The 22,111-nt window shown below is 39.3% G+C and overlaps 1 protein-coding gene across 1 annotated transcript in view; it reads left to right on the top strand.

Annotated features, from left to right (window-relative positions):
* The window catches only part of LOC311211762 (serine/threonine-protein kinase TNNI3K), a gene marked incomplete at both ends in the record, with an annotated part of 60,050 nt that extends 38,237 nt beyond the window's left edge, over window positions 1-21,813 (top strand). The window contains 7 exons of the mRNA XM_084290687.1: window positions 440-492; window positions 1,680-1,812; window positions 5,392-5,501; window positions 12,000-12,059; window positions 14,242-14,411; window positions 17,497-17,576; window positions 21,737-21,813. Coding sequence (XP_084146813.1) covers window positions 440-492; window positions 1,680-1,812; window positions 5,392-5,501; window positions 12,000-12,059; window positions 14,242-14,411; window positions 17,497-17,576; window positions 21,737-21,813 — 683 coding nt within the window. The remainder of the gene's footprint in view (window positions 1-439; window positions 493-1,679; window positions 1,813-5,391; window positions 5,502-11,999; window positions 12,060-14,241; window positions 14,412-17,496; window positions 17,577-21,736) is intronic.
* Between the last annotated feature and the right edge of the window lie 298 nt (window positions 21,814-22,111).

The following is a 22,111-nucleotide window of genomic DNA, read 5'->3' as shown; positions in this document are numbered from 1 at the left end:
ATTAATGCAAGATCTTGTCACTTCTAGGTGTGCTGCTTTTCTGACATTAAATAAGACTGACAAGCTTCTTTGGGACTGAATGTCAATGCAATATTCAGTTACTGTTTGCTGTAAATCTAGATACACTGATATTGACCAGTACAAATAAATGTGAGGTTCCAAATTCTGAACTGGATCCTCAGTTGTTATAAACTGCTATTAATGACAACAGACCTATGTAGATTTATACCAATGCCGAATTTGGCAGGCAGGTTTGAGACACCTCATTGTCTCTACGCACCCTTGTTGAATATCTGCCATCACAATTTGCCTGGATTTTCAAAACCCCAGTGCTATTAAAAAATACTTTTTACCAAGAATTTATAGTTATTACTATTTTTAATAAGGCTGTTATTTATAGTGGCTCGACAGTAAAACTTTTTTTTTCCGTGTGTTTCAGAATCAAGATTTTTGCAGTCCCTGGATGAAGACAACATGACAAAACAACCTGGGGTTTGTTTCTTGTTTTGTTTCACATAGTTTGTATAAAACATACAGGCAAGCTCAGTTTACGAGAAAATTATATTAGAAATGTCATTTTTTGATGGATTAGATGAAATGGTATAGTGTTATATCTCTTTTTATATTTTTTCATTTAGGCCTCTTTACTAGCAGAGATTAGTGAATACAAAATATATTTTCTTAATCTGCAGCAGAAGACAATTTTATAAGGCTCTTCCTTGGGTTCTAGTGCCACCAAAATCCTTAGTAAAACATATTTTTTTCTATCCACCCTTCCCAACTCATATACATACATTGGTGGCAGGTGGTCCCTATTTCTAATGAGAAGTTAGTTATTTGACACTTATTTTCTTTCAGAATTCTTTTCTCCATTTCAGGCATATTGTTAAGAAAGACAGCTTTTATAAGACTGCATTGTCTTTACAGGTTTTAGTCCAAGTGCATTCTGTGTATCACTCTGTGGTCATGAGGCTTTCCATCATCATAATGACTAATTGTGGAATGCTAAGGCTGGGGTTCAACACTCTTCTTTTCAACCAGTTGCTACGTGCACTCAGTGTGGAGTACCTACTACTGCTCTAGGCCTGGGTCTTGTCAGGCTTTGATGATCTCTTGCTGAGAAGGGCTGGTTTGTAAAGAGAGAAAGGTTAGTGAGGTGCCAACAATTGGCAAAGAGACCCTGCACTCATCACTCCAGTGAAAGGGTGATTGCTTGTGAAGCAGTCTCAGAATTGTGCTTCTGCAGAGAGTAGTTAAGATCCCAGAGGGGGCACTAACCCAACACAGCGGACATCAGTTTTTCCCTTTGCCAGCTAGAGTAGTGTTTAACTGGTATTAGATGGCAAGCTCAGACCTTATACTGTGGTCTTCAGACTATGTAAAGTTGAGTGTTTTGTTTTTATTCTAGCAATAATCTCTTCCTTAAAGCTTGATCACTGTCTCTATAGGGTTGAAGCATATACCATACTAATGCTGTTATGTATCATGTGAAAAAATTTACTGCCTGAATTTTGCATGCTATGGTGAAAACTTTTCCCAGCAAACTTACCAGTTGTTTTATTGAGCAATGGAGGCAAGGAAATAACAAAAGAAAAGAAAAATAACAATACAACTAGAGGAAAAGAGACATGCATGAGGAAGTAAACTCTCTTAATGTATACTTGATGTTTCGTATGCAGAACTTACGCTGGATGGCCCCTGAAGTGTTCACTCAGTGTACAAGATACACCATAAAAGCTGATGTTTTCAGCTATGCTTTGTGTCTCTGGGAGCTGCTAACAGGTGAAATTCCATTTGCTCACCTAAAACCAGGTAAGATGCTCAGTGAATTAATGTTTAAAGATCCAGTTACACTGCAAGATATTATTTTACTAAAAATTACTGTTAAGTGTTAAAACTCAGCGAAAGGCATAGAACTACCCCACTATAATGCCATATACTACGTATTTTTATCATTCTATATTAGAGGGTTTTGACCTCCCATGACATCAACACCAGCCTTTCCAGTGCATGGGGTCGATTTGTGACCATGCTGTTATGCAGCTCCCTCCACACAGGCAGAAGGAAGAACCTCACTGATGTATTTTACTCCAGCAACTGAAAAACTTGTGGAAATTGGGGGATTTTTTTGTTTGTGTTAAGCGGTTTTGGGTACAATGAATACAGTTGCTGCGGGAACAGATGTGCAACATTTGTCAGATGGCTTTCAGGCAGAATTTTTTGATGTTTGGAGAAAGCATGGCCAATGGCAGCATTCTGACCTTTAAAAAGGTGAGTTTCTCTTCATACAAGTGTTTGTGCCCAAGCAGAATATATATATTTGTAATTTTGTATGTAAACATGTTCTGTAAAAAGCAACTTTGAAGGTGCTGTATCATTTGTAATATGTATAAAACTCCTACATTTACAACATATGTTTACATAATGTCTATTCAGTTAAAAACAAATCCCATATTTTTATCAAAGTATGTATTGCAAGGTGAGGAATAACAGGACAGTTTTTAGGAAGAAAGTCTCATATCTGTAAAACACTGTCACTCTAATTATGCATCAATGACTTTTTTTTTTTCTTTTTTTTTTTTATTGTTACCTTTGTGCAGGCTTAGAGGTCCAGGAAGCCATTCTTGTGAAGTTCATTGTCATAATTAAGTGTTGAAAGTAATGCATGATTATAAAATATCATGCTAACAGAATCTCACCCGTTTAAATGGATGTATTATCACATTAAAAGCAATTCCATCTACCCTACTGAACCTAGTACGATATCCAATTCTGTTAATGTGTACTATATACTGAATAAAATACCTATTCATCAGTTCTTTACCTGATGAAAATGAATAAACATTTTTATATTGGCTTGTAGTTACTCTGACCCAGAAGAATGGTAGATGAAACAGCCAGTCAAAAACAGAAAATATTCAGAGGTTGAAGGCTATTACACAGGAGAGTTGAAAAGCATCACTAAGTTCAGAATTTGGGGCACCACCCAAAACCTTTTTGATTCATATTTGAGAAGAACAGATTCTTGTCAATCTGAAGTATTTTTTAAAAGATGTCATCAAATCATGGAATCATAGAATATCCAAACTGCAAGGAACCCACAAGTATCATCAAGTCCAAATCCTGGGTCCCCAAAGGACCACCCAAAAAAAAAAAAAAAAACCAAATCAGAAATCAGACCATGTGTCTGAGAGCATTGTCTAAACGCTTCCTGAACTCTGGCAGGCTTAGTGCCATGACAACATCCCTGTGGAGTCTGTTCCAGTGCCTGATAAACCTCTCAGTGAAAAACCTTTTCCTGATATCCATCCTGAACCTCCCCTGTTGCATCTTTAAGCTATTCCCTCAGGTCCTGTCGCTGGTCACCAGAGAGAAGAGCTCAGTGCCTGCCTCGTGAGGAAGCTGTAAACCACGATGAGGTCTCCCCTCAATTGCCTCTTCTCCAGGCTGAACAATCTAAGTGACTTCAGCCGCTCCTCATACATCTTCTCCTCTAGGCCCTTCACCATCTTTGTAGCCCTTCTCTGGACACTCTCCAAGTTTAATGTCCTTCTTGTATTTCTTGTCTTCTGTGGTGCCCAGAACTGCACACAGTACTTGAGGTGAGGCCGCACCAGTGCAGAGTCGAGTGGGACAATCACCTCCCTCGACCGACTGGCAATGCTGTGCTTGATGCACCCCAGGATGCAGTTGGCCTTCCTGGCTGCCAGGGCACACTGCTGGCTCATGTTCAGCTTGCTGTTGATCAAAAGCCCCAGATTCCTTTCTGTGGTGCTGCTCTTCAGCATCTTGTCTCCCAGTCTGTCAGTATAACCAGTGTTGCACCTTCCCAGGTGCAGAATCTGGCACTTGATTGCCCAACTCTCTAATTTGTCCAGCAAACTTGCTCAAAAAATTTTCAAGTCCCTCATCCAAATCACTTAGGAAAACATTAAAGAGGACTGGTTCTAAAATGGAGCACTGGGGAATTCCACCAGTGACGTGTTGCCCGCTTGATGTAACCCCATTTACAAGAACCCTCTGTGCCTGACCCATCAGCCAAGCATTCACCCATCTTATTATGCTTTTAACTAAATGTGCTCTGATGGTTTTGTCCAGAAGGGTACTGTGAAAAATGTTATTGAAAGCTTTTCTGAAATCTAGAAAGATTACATCGACTGGCATCCTTTGGTCAACTAGCTGGGTAATCTTGTTGTAAAAGGAAATTAGGTTTGTTAGGCATGACCTTCCCCTGGTGAACCCATGTTGGCTCAGATGAATGACCACACTGGCCTTTAGTCGTCAGCAGAAGTTCTGATGACTTTGGCATAAGATTTTACCAATAGGTAATATATCACATACCTTTGGTGAAAATAAATGGGGGGTGGAGGAGGGAGCATTTTTCATTGCAGTTTTATTTTGGTTTCCATTTGCCTTCTCTTTTCATGGCATCTGATAGGCAAAATATTAATCCAATAGTATCTGATTCATACTTTCCAAACCTCATCAGAGTGCAGTCAAAATTAGGCTGTGTGGCTGTGTTTGCCTCTTCTGTCCACATATAGTTACAATACCACAGGATTTATCTGATATTATTTGCATTCTGAAATATCATTACAGTCAAAAATTGCAACGAGAACAGAGAATGGATGACATTCCTATGACAAAGACTGTGATGAGAATGGAATATGGTTAAAAAATACATTATTGTTACAATTTTGTGATTGCAATCTTATGGTTCTACGCATGTTCCATAGCTCTGATCTCATATCATTTTAAAGTGCCAGGCAAACAAAGGACTTTACTTAGCTTTTGATACTTGTTCAAAATACATTTGTTTTCACTTCAAAACATTTTGCTTAAAACGAATGGAAGGGACTAGCCATGTGTTTGGATTCAGTAAATGTGTTATCACAATTGGGAAAATATTTTGGCAGTTTTATGTTGGTCTGTAGGGGCTATAGCTTATAAAATGATATGCAATAGACTTTTACTAATGAAACGCTTTGAGTTAATTTTAGTAATAGAATGTAATAGAACTAACCACAGCTTATTTTAAGATATCTGAGTTGTTACCAATTTATCTGCAACTGGATTATACGTTATCCTGTCTTAATAATTAAGAGAATAATTTATTTAATTAAAAAAAAAAAAAAAATGTTAACTCATTCTTTCTTAGGGATGACCCTGAACTAGATTGTCTTTCTATTCAGGGCCATGGGTGGTCTTAGCTATCTTTAAAAGTGGTATGGATTTGAAAGCCTGTTTAAGCCACAAGTTTTATCCACAGGTGTGGTGGCTGTGGACTTTTGTGCCTGGGGTGTACAGCAGTAGCAGGTAGTCTGTGCCTTCCCTAGAAACACCTGTAACACCTGGATGCTCACATCTCTCTGTTGGGCTGTTCCCTTGCAGCAGCAGCAGCAGCAGACATGGCATACCACCACATTCGCCCGCCCATCGGGTACTCCATCCCCAAGCCCATCTCTGCCCTACTGATGAGAGGCTGGAATGCCTGCCCTGAGGTGAGTGCCCCAGCTCCACACAGCTGGAGAGGTAGCAGGACAAGAGGTACAGACACTTGCGCCAGCCATTTGTCTGACTTCACAGGGCTTCCCCAAACGCACCGATTACTGTGAGAAGTGCCACTGCAGATAGCTCTGGGACAGATAATGATGAATGCTGAGAAATACAGAAACACAGAATAGTTGGTGAATTGATGAGGAAAGCAAATGGTTATTTAGACATTCAATGAAATTTTGAGTAATTACGTTATAAAACTTTGATTGTGACTTATACTGAGTGGAAAAATATTTTCTGCTCTCAGACTTCTGTAGACTTTTTCTATGAATTACTGACTTTTCTCCACATCAAAAGTGAAATTTGCATCATCAGAAAGAGGAGCCAAGGTACTGTGGAAGTGTATAAGCTTATATTTTTCTACCATGCCCTGAGGTTTTTTCCATGATACACTGAAAAGACTCTAGCAAAAGAGTTGTACAGAAGACAGCAGGTCCTGAATACAATCAGAAGTCCCCTCCCTAGCCTTTCTGGTAGTCCCCCTTCTAGGAACAGATGCAGATAGGACACACAGAGAGAAATTATGAAAATTCTTGTTTCTAGGGCTACTTTCTTCATGGCAGTTGCTTTCAGCTCATAACACACAAAATTTCTCACTCTTTTGTGTTCTTAAGTTGCTATGAAGACAAACTCTAGATTCTGTTTTTCTTCTCTCAAACAGAGCATAGTAAGGCTAATGAAGATGCACTGCCTGGGCCTAGAGACCAGTCCTAGTAAGGTGATATTGTAGCAATGCATTTTCAGAACCTTGGGTTTTGAAGTTGAACTAAGAATTTTTTGGATCTACTCAGAACTTCTAATATGCAAAACTCTGGGTTCCAGGCAGCATCTCTAGCTAATTGTTTGAATGGAAGAGCACTTGTCCTGTAGAGAGGGCCAAATACTTGTCCTGTAGAGAGGGTCCCTGCCACCTTAGGAATGGAATGGATATGTGTGCTTTATGATGGAAGAAGACCAGAAATCTTAGTAAGCTATGTGAATTTAAGATAAAATTTAACAGATGCTGGTAAATAAATAAATAGTATTTTCGATTAAGCAAACATTAGTAAATCACAGTGATGTTTTAAGCACTGCAGCTTGTACATTAAAGAGAATAGATGTGAGTTCCAGCATTGTAAATGTGAATTTTTACATTAAATTAAATTGATGCTGTATGTTTCAGGTCACAGGCATCAATTGTTGTTCTGGTCAGTTAACATTTCCTGTTTTATCTTTTTCTTGCTTGTATTCTGTGTTGTACTGCTTGGCTCTGACAGAACCAGATGTTTGTTGTCTGATTCTTATCATTACTGAGACCACTATGCAATTAATTGAGTAAAATTATTTGAGCTGAATTACCTTTAATTTTTTTCTGATTGTTTAATCAAATACTTCTTTATAGTTTTTGACTTGCTGAAATTTCCCACCACAATAATGCTAATAACTTTCAGGAAGGCTGGGAAAGTTTGTCTGTAGTTTTGAAAAAAAGAAAAAGAGCTCTGTCATTTTCATTTTTTCCTCACTCTTTTGCCTCTGAAGGTGATATGTAAGCATATTCAGCAGATGGTGGGTACAATATAGCTTTTGTAGCAGAGTTTTATCTTCATTTATTCTGCAAAGAATTAAAGGCACCTGATTATCTGCCTCAAAACTGCTATCTTTGAATTCTGACAAGTCTATGTTCTTTCAGTGTCATTTCAGCTGCCTTGAGTACACTGTTATCTTGATAAGTCTGATTGTTTTGAAAGTCTTGCAAATCCTGAATGCCTTCTGTATGCACATCACTGTTAATTTGAAGACTGGTAATACTGTCCAGTAATATATTTCCATTTTCACTAGAACTGGGAATACTGGCTGTACTAGGTGTAACTTAGCAGTGGTTTTGTTTTGTTTTGTTTCTTATAGTGTTGGTATGTTTTGCTTTTCACATTATCTAAAACTTCTAGTTAATTTTCTGTTTTGGTAATGAGGAGTATTGGCGTGTCTGAAAAATATTTTCAACTATATTTTCATTAAGTGCCACCATATTTTCTCTTTTCTGTAATTTGATTCCATCTTCTCCAGTATTATCAGTCCATGCAGGTTATCTACAATATCAATTTCCTCTTTCTTCTACGTAACTGCTAGTTAACCAGAGGACTCAAGGATGAACTTGGTGACTCTTAACTTTAACAGAGAACAGCATTCATTTCTGCTGAAACTGTGTCATACTTAACATAAACTTGGGCACAGCAACTGAATTATAGGGTTCAACAGGCAGGTTAGCCTCCTCATAAACATTTTCATGTGCTTCCCAAATCCTCAATGTTTCTGTTATAGTTCAGTTTTTGTTCTGGTTTGTATCTTCAAGGTTTTGGCTGAAGTGTGGTGTATTTATAAAAACTAGACCCATCTCTCTACCCAGGGCTAAAACAAGCCATGGCTTAAAATAGTAAACATGATGAACACTTTTTTCCTCTATTGATAACACTGGCAATTTTCAGATGGGATTCTGATTAATGCTGTTAGACACAAACCTCTGAAATGAGTTACAATTAATAATCTCTCCTTTATAATAGAAAGCAACTGTACTATGTAAAAATATGTGTTGCATTTGCCGTAATTACTCTCTCTAGTAGCCCATGAGTATCCCTGCAGGATAGGAGTCTGATATAACATAGTTATTGTGGTAAAGTTGTTACTATGGCACTTCTCTCACATATTACAATTAAGATAGTTTTTTTAATAAGTGGAGAAGTTTGTCTGATTACCCAATTAACTCAATAGCAACAGCATTAAAGAAAATACAATGCGTGAGTATTCCCTTCTGAGAATATACAACAGTGGTTAAAGAAATACTGTTTTATGTTGGGTTTTACAACTATTGTTATTTCTGCACTAAAGGAAACATGAACTAACTAGTTCAAAGTAGTAGCCTTTAGTGCCACAGCAGGATTTAATGGTGCTTGAGACCATCCAGATACATGTCAGACAGACAACAGTGACCCTTTACTAAACAGTTTTTAGATCTCTGTCCTTATTTTGAGCACAAAATCTTCCAAAGCAGACTGATAACTAGAACGCTTCTGATGCCACATCCCGCCTGTATTTTCTGACTGGATGGATTATACACAGACCTGTGTATTTGCACATGACAATTCAGTTGCAACTATGAGAGTGTGTGGGCAACTGTTCTGGCTCATACCAGTCAGTATTGTCTTACTGACAGTGTTATTGTTCTGACATGTAGAGCACCAGAATAATGGGTTTTGTTTATAATATCTGGACTTTGACAGTGTTGTTTGGCGATAGAGAATGTCAAGCAGTCAGATGAGTGCCATCTCCATGAGGTTTTTCTCACAGAGGATTACAGAGATGGGTACATCCTGTAGGTCCTTTCTGTGCTTCTGTGTATCAGCCAGGCAAGTGACCCTGTGTCGATAATGCCATTTTTGCATACATAGCTGCAGCAATCACACACACATTTTTTGCATATTGCTATCAACTGTCTGAAAAGTCAAGAAAGATGCTCCAGAGACTAGGAATTCAGTTTGTTTATAAAATGTTCCATGAAGTGGGATAGCTACATCAGGAGACACATTGGACAAATGGGCTTTGGGTTTGGAAATATATTTTTCTTGTATGTTTGGTTTGCTGGTGCTATGCTGGCATTAAAGGACTTCACTTAACAAAATGGGAGTTTCAATATGGATGAATGGGAAGGGATTTTAGAACATCTATAATTTTCTGATGTTACAGAAGCCTTGTTGAATATGCTGCTTCATATTATTGAACCAGATACTGTGACTTTGAATTTCACACTGGGAGCAGAGTCCTGTATTTTTGCCCTTAAGTACCATTTTTAGTTAGCTTACCTTAGAAAGACAGGTTTTTGTGTTCCTAAACCTATCCTTGTTCTGGATACTTGAGAGCTTTCTCAACTGATTTAGTGGACTAAAGAACATGCTTAGGTGCTGTACCAAGGCAGTGGAAGAGGGAAGTTTGTGTAACTTTGGGCTACCAATTGCCTTCAGAGAGTTTTGCCCCCTTACTGTATTCCTGACTGGATACTTACCTAATATTTCATTTTGAGAATTGCAGATAAAATGTGTTGTATGTTCTGTGCATGGCATAGTTAGCTTATTTCATAGCTATTTTGTCTCATTTTTGTTAAAGTTTCCTGGATACTTGAATATGGTGTTGTCTTCCCATTTTATGAGCTAATGTTAGGATGGAATGGAGGGCGAGGGGGGCAGTTTGTTTGTTTTTTCCATGTAACTATAAAGCATCTGCTAATAACCATCAGCAAGTAACTCACATTCTGTTTAGAGTTATTAATAAGATGTCATAGTAAATTGTTGACTTAAGCGAGCAGTATGTAATGAATAGAGTCACTGTATCTTGTTAGCATTTCCACAGCTCATTTAGCCCCAAATAAAAAGAAAACATCCTTTCAGAATTTTAATGCACTTTGCTGCTCATCAGTATAACTTGAACATCATTTAATCTTACTAATGTTACAGAGCTGCATGGCAGAATTATAAGGCAATTGATAGCTCAATCAGTCAGAGGATAACTTGAATTTTGCACAAAATGTGGGCAAAAACTTATTGAAATGAGCTTTTTTAAAAGGTGTTTTGCTACATAAAATTACTTTACTCTCAGTAACAAAGGTTTTGGATTACTTCTGAAGGCCTCAGAAAAATTTCAGGACAGCCATAGGACAAAGAACATTACAATGCTAACACCTTCTAGTCAGCATTTGAAAGGTTTGCTGTACAGTCAACAGACTATCCTAAAACAGTGAATACAAATATGGAATACTGCTATAAAATCACTGCACAGCTTAAAAACCAGTTCTTCTAAAGTGTCTCCATTATACCATGTATGTACCTAGCATGTATAATAATCCTTGACTCAGTGACATCTTCTGAGCATAACACACAAGAAGAGGAACCGAATGCTATTAGTGAGCCACCATAACAAGTAGAATGAGTGAAATACCTAAATGGTAAAAAACATTACCATATAAATACCCATTTTGCAGAATTTCACTGTAGGTGCATAAACAAACATATTTCTCTATATATTTATTTAAAAGAGGGGTTATTTTTTAGGGGAAAATGGTTGAACTTTGGGGCTCAATGAGTGTTCACAGAATTCTCCTAGGTTAGCTTAGTTTAAAAACAAACAAACAAACAAACAACATCAACAACAAAACTTAGGTAATAAAATGATGTCTATCTGGATGAATTTTGCTGAACATCTATGAAATGCCTCCAGATTGGAAGACTTATCCTTTTAATCATATTTAATTTCATTCAAGGTTCATCCCAACTGAAAGTTAGTTCCTATGTATCATGTCACTGTTTCCATTTATCGAGTACTTGAACATCTGCTTTCTGCACACTCCTGAAAATAGTTGTTTACAAAGGCAAATAGATGACTAGAAAAGAAAATTAGACTGGCTCTTAACCAGCATTTTCCATTAGATATTTTAATTTATAAGATTTAATGAGAATCAAAGTATTTGCCATAGAATCCGTGGCTTGGTTCAAATAAACATTGCTTTAGGTTTAGTGAGTAAAACTCTTATTTTAAAGGCACTGATCTGTTCTTCCATAGTCTCTGATGGGCTTTTGATCAAGTTCTGTTGAAGGTGGTAGAGCTTGTCACATGCAATAAATGAAGTATTTCTTAAACACTTTGTAGACTAAAGCTCAGTGATACTCTAATACTGCAAGAGAGGGGACTTAGGTACATGGTCAAATACCATTTTTATAATAAAATCCTTTATAAAGGGAGCCACTGAAATCATCTCACAATGAAGTTTCTGTCCAGTCATCACACAAGATCTCCTTTCTTCCCACCAGCCTTGCACCAGCTAAAGAAGAGGCAACTCTGAGAATTCCTTGACCCTGTGAAGGATACTGTGTTTGTAGGGAAGTTACTTGCATGGGAACATTTTGATAGGCACAAGTTATTCACAGCAGTGAATAACTACAGAAGTGAATAACTTACAGCAGTGAATAACTTATTGAAGCAACTTACTGAAGCCCGAGATTTCCATGAGATCACAGTATCTTTCCAAAGTAGTTCCTCCTTGTTGGTTTTGTTTGTTTGTTCGTTTGTTTTTATCTGGAATATCTCATTGCAACAGTTGGCATCATGTGACAGAAAGAACACCAATACTTCATTGTATTACTGAAATCTTATGACCTAATTATTATTAGTTCAAGACTAATTGTTACCGAAAAATAGAATAATGCAGTTAATGTTAAACACACAACTCTTAGTTTCATAGCTTTGTACTAAATCTGCAGTTTCCATCAGATTCACAAGCAGACTGAAAGCAATGCAATGAAAATCAAAGAAAAGGAAATGGAGGGGATTTGTGATTCCTCATATATCTGTTAGTCTTTTCAATCACAGAAGATGTCTCTTCTATTTTTAACACAGCTCTGCTTTTTCTATTGTATGCACAGGGAAGACCAGAATTTTCAGAAGTGGTCACAAAATTAGAAGAATGTCTGTGCAATATTGAGGTAAGGACCTTATTTCTACTGTGGTATATCTGTGTGTATGCAGTGTCATAAAAAAAAAAATACAAATAAGGGAAGCAGCAGGTGCTGAGGGAATTGGTAGCTTTTGTCTGAAAGTGCTTGAGCTGCTTCATCTTGTTGCAAACCAACACATTGAATTTTTAAGGCACATTATCAGTAATGGTTTTCAGAGGTGTCAGAAGGAGCACCAGATATTGCTGTGAGTGTCAGCAACTACTCAGAGAGAGGAACGCTGATGAGAGAGTGCGACCAGTGGGGTGGAGGTGTGGTTCACATTAGTCCTTGGCGGGTTTTTTCCTCCCATTCATCAAACCCAAGTCTACTTGGTTTAAGAAGAAGAAAAGACAAACTGGACAAGACCCATGGAAGAAAGGTAAAAATACAAAACATAAGAAGGATGAATGCAAAGACAAATTCCTGCTCTGCCCTGTGGCTATGACATAAATGGATGTATCAGCATTCAGCCTGGTATAAAATAAGTGGTCAAACAGCAACTAAACTTGAATCAGGGTTGCAGTTCCTAAAATTATATTTTCTGTGTGCATGTGTACGTATGTATTTAAGAGTTTAAAAAATATAAATCCTTCCTTTTAAAATGTATCACTGCTCTTGAGCTTAAGGATCAGAAAGACACCCATAATCTACTGCATTTCTTCATGTTCTGACTATAGTTGGTTGCTCTACACATAGGTGGAAGCTTTTAAGTGCAAAAAATTGTGAAGCACTATATCACAAGAAACAGTGCCATCTCGTGGGACACATGACTTCTATGATACACAGGCAGCAGTGCATGCAGGAAGAAATCTGGATCAAGAGTTCACACACACACACACACAAATAAAAAATGCTTTATTTAGCTTTGGAGTTAGACTTAAGCTCTACTGTGTCCAGGGCAAAGCCTTGTTTCTGGGGAAAACTCTCTACTTCCCTCTAATTCCTGCTCTTCTTCTTCTTGCTCAGCAAATCATTTCTTCTCTTTTTAAATATCTCAGAATCCAGGCATGACAAGGACTTTTTGTGCCAGCAAGTCTATGGCCCTGCTGCTGCATACATGCATTTGTATATACACTGATTCGAAGATCGAAGCCGAAATTTCCTTAAGTGGTATATTCTTTATTGCAGTGCTGGATGCACGGGGGATCTTTCCACCTATCGTGCATGTCCGAAGTAACAAACCATCTCATATTTATACAGCAAAACAATGAATATTCTATTAACGCCTATACATATTCATTACCTAAACCCACCTACTCTTGCTTCGTATGCTGATTAGCTTATCAGTCCTTGCGCTTGCGCAAAGCCTTCCAAGAATTGTGGGCCAGGGTCTTCAGGACGTGGGCAGTGGTCTTTGGGAGGAAGACCGTAGGTCTTCCTCATAATGCACTTTTCACCTTTTGCTTAAAAAATGCCAGATAGGATGAATCAGTTGTTTTCCAAGCTGAGTTGGCTTTTGGCCTAACTGAGGGTCGACAGATAATGGGATGTCTCAGTTAACAAGACATAACAGAAGGTTGACTCAAGTTATCTCAAGTCTCAGCCTGACTGAGGGTTGACAGTTAACGGGATGTTTCAATTAACAAGATGCTTCAACATAACAAAAGGTCGACAGATAACAAGATGTCATCTATTTTGTTCTCATTAATTTTTAACCACAAGATTTATTCTATCCTGAAGTGAGTCTATACAATATCAACACACATATTAATGTGCTAGCCCTGTATTCACATTGTCCCATCAGTCTGAACTCCTGAACTCGTGTCCTGAGATACTCAGACAGGACCACTCTGATCAGGCAGCACTGCCACCTTTCTGGTACAGGTGGGAAAGTCTCACACAATGGCTCCCACTAGGGAAGCAGCAATGCCTCCCAGCTGCACAGTGAATGCTCACAAGCCAAGTAACTTGCATCTGGGCTGAAGTTTATCTTATCTTCTTGAAAGTCATCCAATCCCAGCTTGAAAACTGCTGGCAATGATGAACCAACCACTTTGTTGGCAGGCAGCATCCAGCTGTCCTCCTCAGCTGTTCAAAGTCAGAAGGCATTGCTTTTTTCAGCCAAACATTAAGGAAATATGGGACACACAACTTGTGAGAGGACATATATGTATGAATGTAATGTAATAACAGTGCCTTTTGTGTTTTTTTTTTTTTTTTTTTAATCCAGTTAATGTCTCCTGCCTCTAGCAACAGCAGTGGTTCTCTGTCTCCTTCCTCGTCTTCAGACTGTCTCGTTGCACGTGGAGGTCCTGGCCGTAGTCATGTTGCAGCATTACGTAGTCGTTTTGAGTTGGAATATGCTTTAAATGCAAGAGCTTATGCTGTCTGGTCACAGAGGTACGTTCCACCCATTGCATGCTCAGGAGGGCTCTTACTCTGAAACAGAGAGAATCCTTCCCAGGGCGGTATGGCTCACTTGGCTCAGATGGGAGTTCTCTGTGGCAGGGATTGTCCCCCGCTACCAGGTGTGGCTGCATGGGAAGCAGGCAGTAGAAACACACCCTGGGGGATGCAGTACACAGCTGATCCACTGCCAGGGCCAGCCTGGGAAAGCACTTTTGCAGTCTTGTCTTCTCCTGTAGCTCCTCTGATATGGTGGTCTGGGTTATCTGAACTCTGAGGAAGCTGTCCTGCTGTCAAGACAACTGCTAACTAAGCATTTGCATTTTTCACAATGGATAACATCAGGATAGTGGAATGGCTGAGATAGAAAAGCGAAGTAATTGAACGGGTGTCATTTTTTAATACTGTGTTTCTCAATTCTGGATTTTAGTTTTCATTTTTTTTCATCTTGATCACAAATCATGATATGATCAAATGAATGATTTAATTAACACTGGCTAATGGTGTTGCACTAAGAGGAGCAAGCACTGCCAGGTGCTGTCATTCTGCAGGTGAAAGCATCCAGACTAAAAAGGAGACAGGCACAAACCAGGCTGTCCCAGCAGGTACCGTGGCAAGAAATACAAATGCAAAGTCCCTTTTCCTTTAGGAAGAGGAAGGGATCTCTGCCTCACAGAGCACTGCTGTAGCTGTTCCTACTGGGGCACATCTTAAAATTTGCATTTCATTCAGTTTATGCCCACAGAAGGATAAGAACTCCCAACATTTTCAATGCAAAGCAACATACTAGTTCTCTATACAACCACAACATTAAAGTTAATATTTGAGGCAGTCTACCCTACCACTCAGGAAGACCTGGCTTTGAGAGCAAATTTAGCAGTCTCCTGTCTCTGTCCCATGGGGACTGAGAGTACTATGAAAATGAAATGATCTCTTAATCTCTGCCAGAAGAGTTGTGCGCTTAGTCTAAACTTTACCCTTTAGCACCACTTAGCAGTCAGAAATATTAATAGCAGAGCAAGCCCTGCCCTTGTGATTCATTCTTGGTAACAGGGATGTGGAAAGTCAGAAATACAGTCAGCTAAAATGAGGAGCTGGAGTAGAGGAGCATGGTAAATCAATCATTTCACTGTCTGGGGTCTCTGACAGAGAGGCAGATGGCAAACACCTGCAGACAGATGCTGAAAACTTCCATATAAAAATAAAAATCACACCTAAAATGTTATCTGGCAACATAAGATACCAGATGAATTTCTTTGCTTTGATGTACACTGCCTTGGCAGGACATGGAGGTGGGGACCGAGGTCAAGATGGAAAGAATGTGAACTAGCCTTTTATTGTCTATAAAGGACCAGATTTTGCTGTTAGGTGTAATAGACGCGCATGAAAGGAATAAGAAAATGGTGTATTTAGGTTACAGCATAGATACAAGAGAGAGAAAAGGGACACTTAAAAGTGCCTCTCTTGTCCTGTAATTCAGTGTTCTCAATACAGCACTGAGGCTTGTTAGCACACCAAAATGGGTTCTTCTGTAACCTCACCAGTTATTTAAAGTTGTATGCTTTTATCAGATGCTCTGCCATACAAACTAACAACATTCAAATCTACAAATAGCACCCAGGAAGGCTCATCCAGAGGCACAGCATTCAATGCAAAGGGAATGGCTTCCACTGCTTTAGTAGTTTTTCAATTATACAACACCCTGAGATGATTAATGAATTCACTTTCTAATGACAATGATTTTTTAGGATTTCTTTTTTGTAAGTATAGGCATTTTCAGAGGGAATGGGCCCTATTTTTGTGCTTTTTCCCCAGCTGGACTGTTTTTCTTGGGCTGTCCCCCGTTTTATCTGCTGACAGCTTCGTGTCCTGTACAGTATTGCACAGCATGCAACTCCATTCCACAGCAGCAACAACCCAACTAACAAAGTCTCCATCTACTATGGAGTTGAACAGCCCCAACACCAAACTTGTTTCTTGCCTTGTAACTTCAGTGCCAGTGTTTAGCAAATCTCCCTCCCTCGTGGCAACTGTTGCTACACACAAAGTAATGAGAGGTGGGCTGCGGTAGTCTCATACATGTAATGAGCTGGATGCAAGAGCAGCGCATTTTAATTGTCTGTCTAACAGGACAGCTTAGCATGCCAACTCATCACAGTATAGATGCTTTAACTGTTGATTTTCTACTTTACACCTTTAACATTCCCCACAGAGTCTGAGGACAACACCTGCAAAGTAATAATCTCTTTTTTAAGAAGCTCTCAAGTAACTGGCCAAGAAAAAAGAAAAAAAATCTGAACTCTTTGGCAGGAGGCTATGCCAGAGCTGCTTTTTAGACTGTACTTGAAGCTGCCTCAGATGACAAAATGTGTATACATACATACATATATATATGTATATGGCTTGGTGTGTGGTAATATTCCAAAAGAATTCCTTATCTGGGCTGAACACGGAAGCCATGCACCACGTCGCTCTGCCTGCTGTGGAACAGCCTGGGTGTGTGCAGACAGAGCCTCACTCATCCACTGGAGACAGTGTGCAGCAGTCAGGAGCTCTGTGGTTCAAAGCAAAGCACGCAGCACTGCCACTGCTGAACAAAAAGACTGGCTGCTGGTAGGAGACAATCCTGTACTTCATAGCTCTTCAGGGTCAGAGATAAAGAACCTCTTGCCAGGACAGTGGTTTTGGTCAGTAACTCAAAAATAATTCAGTGATCTCCCTTGCCAGAAAAACCTACTTGCAGGAACCTGTTAGCAGGGATGCATAGAATACATCCTGGACTGATGCCTGGAGTTGCTTCTAAAATAGCAATGTACAAACAATTTTGAAGCCCTAAACAATATATTTGAGGGAAGTTACTTTGAAAATAAAAGCATTGTGGGCATATGCATGTGGTTCATGTTCTTGTTTCGCAGCTTTTTCTTGCTTTTGATTCACAGCAATTGCCAGTGGCTGAGCATCAAGATGATATACTTCATGTTACTGTCTTTTCTTTCCAAATTTCTAGAAATGTTTTTGTGGTCTGGAGATGTAATTTTATTAGTCTTATGTAAACTGATACCTCCCATCTAATTTGCAGCACTGGGCAACACCTTTCTCAGGGTCTTTCTTTGGATGACATGAGAAGAAACTTCCAGTATCCACCGATTGACAAAAATGGTGAGTTATTGCACAATACTCTTCTTAGTATCTTGCAGTGTTTAACCAGTGCAGAGCTACAGTCTCCTGCAGTATCAAAAAGCCTGATGAAAAAATTAATGTTCAATGCAGACTGCTAGTTACAGTCAGTGAGAGCTTGTGAGGTCTTACCCCATGCTCCATGCAGCTCTTTGCCACTTTCAATCTATTTGTGCACCAAGCTTTTTGGGAATGGGATGTTCTGTTCTATCTGTGTGCATGAATCTGTGAATAAAGAGAAGATTGTGGTATTATAACTTCACCCCTCTCAGAGGACATCCTGTCATTCTGCTGCTCTCCAGAACAAATGTTCTGACTGCTTCTTCCTCTTGCCTTTCCTTCTTGCCTTTTCTTCTTGATTTTCCATCCTACTATATTTGAGCATGTTTTTATGCATTGCCACACAAAGAGCAATCTAGCATTTCCTAGCCCCTGTAAACTTTCTTGTTAAATAGATCTTGTTCATGTCTCATCTTGCAGGCAGCAACATGGGGTTCAGTTTCTTGTCCACCCTTTCTGAATGGCTCATGAGCTCACTACCGGCTTCTTTACAGTTTCCCAATCAAAGAGTAGTTTCATCTTAGAGCAACTTTTAGCCCAACAGCATAATTTATAAATACATCCTTAAAATAAAAAACATATGAAATGTAGTTGGCATTAGGATAGGTTGCCAGCTATTGGTTTTGAAAACTGGGTAGAGAACTTTTTTTACAAATGCTTATATCAGATTTTAGCGTGTGACTGACAAAGGAGACAAACAAAAGTGGTGGGAGCCATGAGGCTGACATGGTAGAGAATGACAGCAGTATCTTCAGTGCCAAAGAGCAGAGCTGGACTTTGAGGACAACAGACTTCTGAGGACACTTGTACACTGTGGTCTCTGACAGCCAGGAGTTCCCACCAGGAAGGTGTTTGCTAGGATCAGGGGGTGTTATGTGCTATGTTTGATGTAAAGTCTTTGTTTCTCCCAGGCATACCTACTGAGTATGTATGAGGAAAAATATGCTTTTCTCTGTGTTCCATGTGCTTTCATATGCTTTTCTCTGTGTTTGAATCACAACTGTGTTGAGCGGATCCATTGGTTGCATGATGCTGCTGTCCTCATTCAGTTTGCTGCTGCCAGCTAAGCTGTCCCCTGAGACACCCTCACCCCTTTCCTGTCATCTGTTGCCACTTTTCTGCTACTTTCCAACACATTTTGCCAACAAAACAATTTAGTGTTTCATTCTGCCTGAAGCACATATACATCCTATTTGTTATCTTTGTTGTCTTTCACTGGTCTCAGTGTGTCTGTTGCACTACCTCCCCTCCTCTGAACTGAGCACACTGGATGAGAAAAAGAAAAAAAACAGTCATATAAATATTTACTCAGTACAGTATTAAGAGCAGTGCTGATGCCATAACGAGCAGTGAGCTAATGACCTTTGAAACTGAAAAAAAAGAACAAAAATGTTACTACTTTTCTTATTGTATCTATATTCTACGTCTGCACAAAGCAGTTCCTCGGGGCACAGCTTTTATCATACACCCAGCAGCTGGACAATTTGAGGAAGAAGAAGCCAGGAACAAAACAGGGACTGTTCAGTGAACTCCTAGAGTAAGACCATCCAGGAAGGACTGGAGAGGGCCTCTCAAGTCTGCACTAGAAAAGGACAAAAGGGAATATGGGCTGGTCAGAAAAGAGACTGTCCATGGCTTCATTTTAACTGTGGAATTAAGGTGGAATTTCAGACTCCACTCACAAAACCTCAAGATTTATTTTTAAATATTCCTGTCCTTGAACCTGTTCAGGATCCTGGCTGATAGACACAACAGGACTGGAAAACTCCATGCTGTATACTTCATTTCATCAGGCTTATGCAGCTCAAAGTTGAGTCCTGTGGTGTCTCCAGGATAAGTATCTTGAGGACCATCAGAATCACCATCCTCTGTCACAAAGCACCAAAACCAGCTGCTCTGGAGGACCTCCATAACACGCTGCAGCCCAGTCACTACTCTCTCAGGCTGCACCCTAGCCTTCCAAGATCCTGGTAGAGTAATCAAGCCATTGCAATGCACAGCAGCACGCCAGAAAACAGAAAGCCCTGATACTTTTTTTATTAGAGTGCTTGGTCTAATGATTGCAAATATTTGCACTCTTTATTTAAGGCACATAAACCAATTTCACTGTTGTCTCTCCTTACTCATCTCCATTTTGATCTTCTTTCTTTTCATTTGCTTTTTGCATAATGTTTTCCATTATCTTCATTTGCACTTGCAGTCTGTAAGCAATAAATAATTCCTTCACTCTTTTTCTTTTTTAGTAAAAGCCCTAAAAGCACCCTGTTCCCATTCCTGCAAGAGCCCTTGTCAAAGTGAACAATTTTCTTTATTGAATGCATTTGAAAACAGGAATTTTACAAATAAACACACCCATGACCTCTTTAGTGAAAGCAAAGGACCTGCTCTTTGTGGGAAGTGTCACAAATTGTGAGTTAAAAAGTACATTGAAAGGAGAAAAATCACATGAGATAGATACACAATGGCCAAAGAAAACTGTATATCCTCTAAAGTTTAAGATTATCATAAACAGAAAGTTTAACTTTAACTTTGCTTATCCTTGCTCATTGCAGCACTCAGACACAGGCAGACAAGCTACTGACATTGCAGCAACAGCCACCAAGGTTTCCCAACAGCAAAGATGGTCTTGGCAAGGCTTGCAGCACAGCAGCTTTGCTGCAGCACAAGGAAATGCATGCATTCCCTGAACACATGGCAGACAAGAAGAAACCCGTGGGAGTAAGGCAAACTAAGCAACCCAGTAAGCTTGTTCCTGGGTGGTACAAAACTCACAGGCACAGCAAGAAAAAAAAAAGAAAAAAAAAGAAAAAAAAAAGAAAAAAAAAAAAAAAGCACAGGTTGTGATTGAGGGGGTTGGAGACATGAAAGCATTTAAGAAAGCAAATGTTCCCCATTGTGTGGAAGCAGTAAAGTCAAAGAAACTGATGGTGGCGCATGTGGACAGTCTTCAACCCAGCATGACCAGAGAATCTCATCAGAGTGCAAAGTGTTGTCACCATGACCAGAGATGTCATTAAAAGTACGTCATGCTCTCGTTATGTGCCCCATCACAGACCAACACTTTCTGAAGCACGATGGCTTTAACTTCAATGGTTCAATGAAGGCACGTGCCTCCTTCACCCCCCAACATCCGGGGCACATCTAGCATGCATGACAACAATCACAGGCTTAAGATTGCATATTTAGAACATGAGTAAGATTTCCTTAAAGATACACTTTGTCATGCAGCTTTCAAAACACAGCACGCCATGATCAGAAGATAAACCAAAGTTGGGTATGGAGTACAGCTTGGGGATATAATGGTCACTGCAATTTTAGTTACCAGAGTCTTAATTTTATGCAGCTGTGTATAATTTCTGTTTGGCAGTAGGAATTTGGCACGGAGGAGCATGAGCAATGTTTTCTAATTCTCTCCCAATCCCTACACCCCAGAAAGTTTTTGTGCACTAGGTTTTTTTGTTCCCTGAGCATCTGAAAGCATTGTTATCAGGAAATTTGAGATGACTACATAGGCTTTATTTTTATGTTAGTACAGTAAAACAAGGAGAGTGGGAGCAGCTGACAACGACAGTGTAAAGAGAGAAATGGATTCTTATTATTGGAAAGCTCATTGAAAACACAGCACTGTCAAGAGCAGTTGATGTCCATTTTGTAGTGTCAAGAATTAAACAAGTTAAAATATTTTAAAAACACTTGTCAGAATGCTGATTTTGAGCTCTCCTAAGTTCTAATTGAAAGGACAAAAATATATATATATTTTAATGCCAAATGTCTTTAAAACACTGAGATTTTATGTCAGATTTTATGTATTTCTTTTATGTTGGTCACCAAAGCTTCTTTGTGTTTGACTATGTTGCATTCATTCGATGAATGATTGGGTCTGTTTACTTCCCATTTAAATTTCTCCTTGGTAGATGATATTGAATGGTGACTTGCAGACAGCAAAAAGGTATGTGTGATCAGTGCCTATTTATCTCAAAATGGTACGCACATTATTTTGTTGACATTGTCACTGCAGGGGTAGGTAGGGGAGAATCGCTGCTGTGTCAGGACGCACATGAACTTCCCTCTGCATCTTGCAGGTTACGTGTCGGATCCCATGAGTACCATGAGATTTCATTCCTGCAGCAGCAGCGGTAGCTTTGAAGAAAGCAGCTGACAGCATGGACCGCCTTACTGCAGAAAGTCACCAAAAACCAGCAGCAACTGTTCTTACCATACCAGCCTAACTCTCAAGCATCGCGTGCTATATTGATGGTACCCAAACTGAACCCTTTATTTGCTGACAATGAATGTCCCTCTCATGTTATGTGCTAGCATCTTTTTCTGCTTATCTTGAGGGGGCTTTTTCTTTTGGTGGTGTGCATCTACCCTTATACAAAGTGAATGCCTGCACTTCCAGCCTGAGCATTAAAAATATGAAGAGGTGACAGTAAAGGTGTGTCTGTTAAAGTTTA

This window comes from Netta rufina (genome assembly GCF_964035555.1).
Source record: "Netta rufina genome assembly, chromosome: 8".
Taxonomy (NCBI): Eukaryota; Metazoa; Chordata; class Aves; order Anseriformes; family Anatidae; genus Netta; species Netta rufina.
The sequence above is the reverse complement of the archived record's forward strand: the minus strand, read 5'-3'. Positions and strand labels throughout refer to the sequence as shown.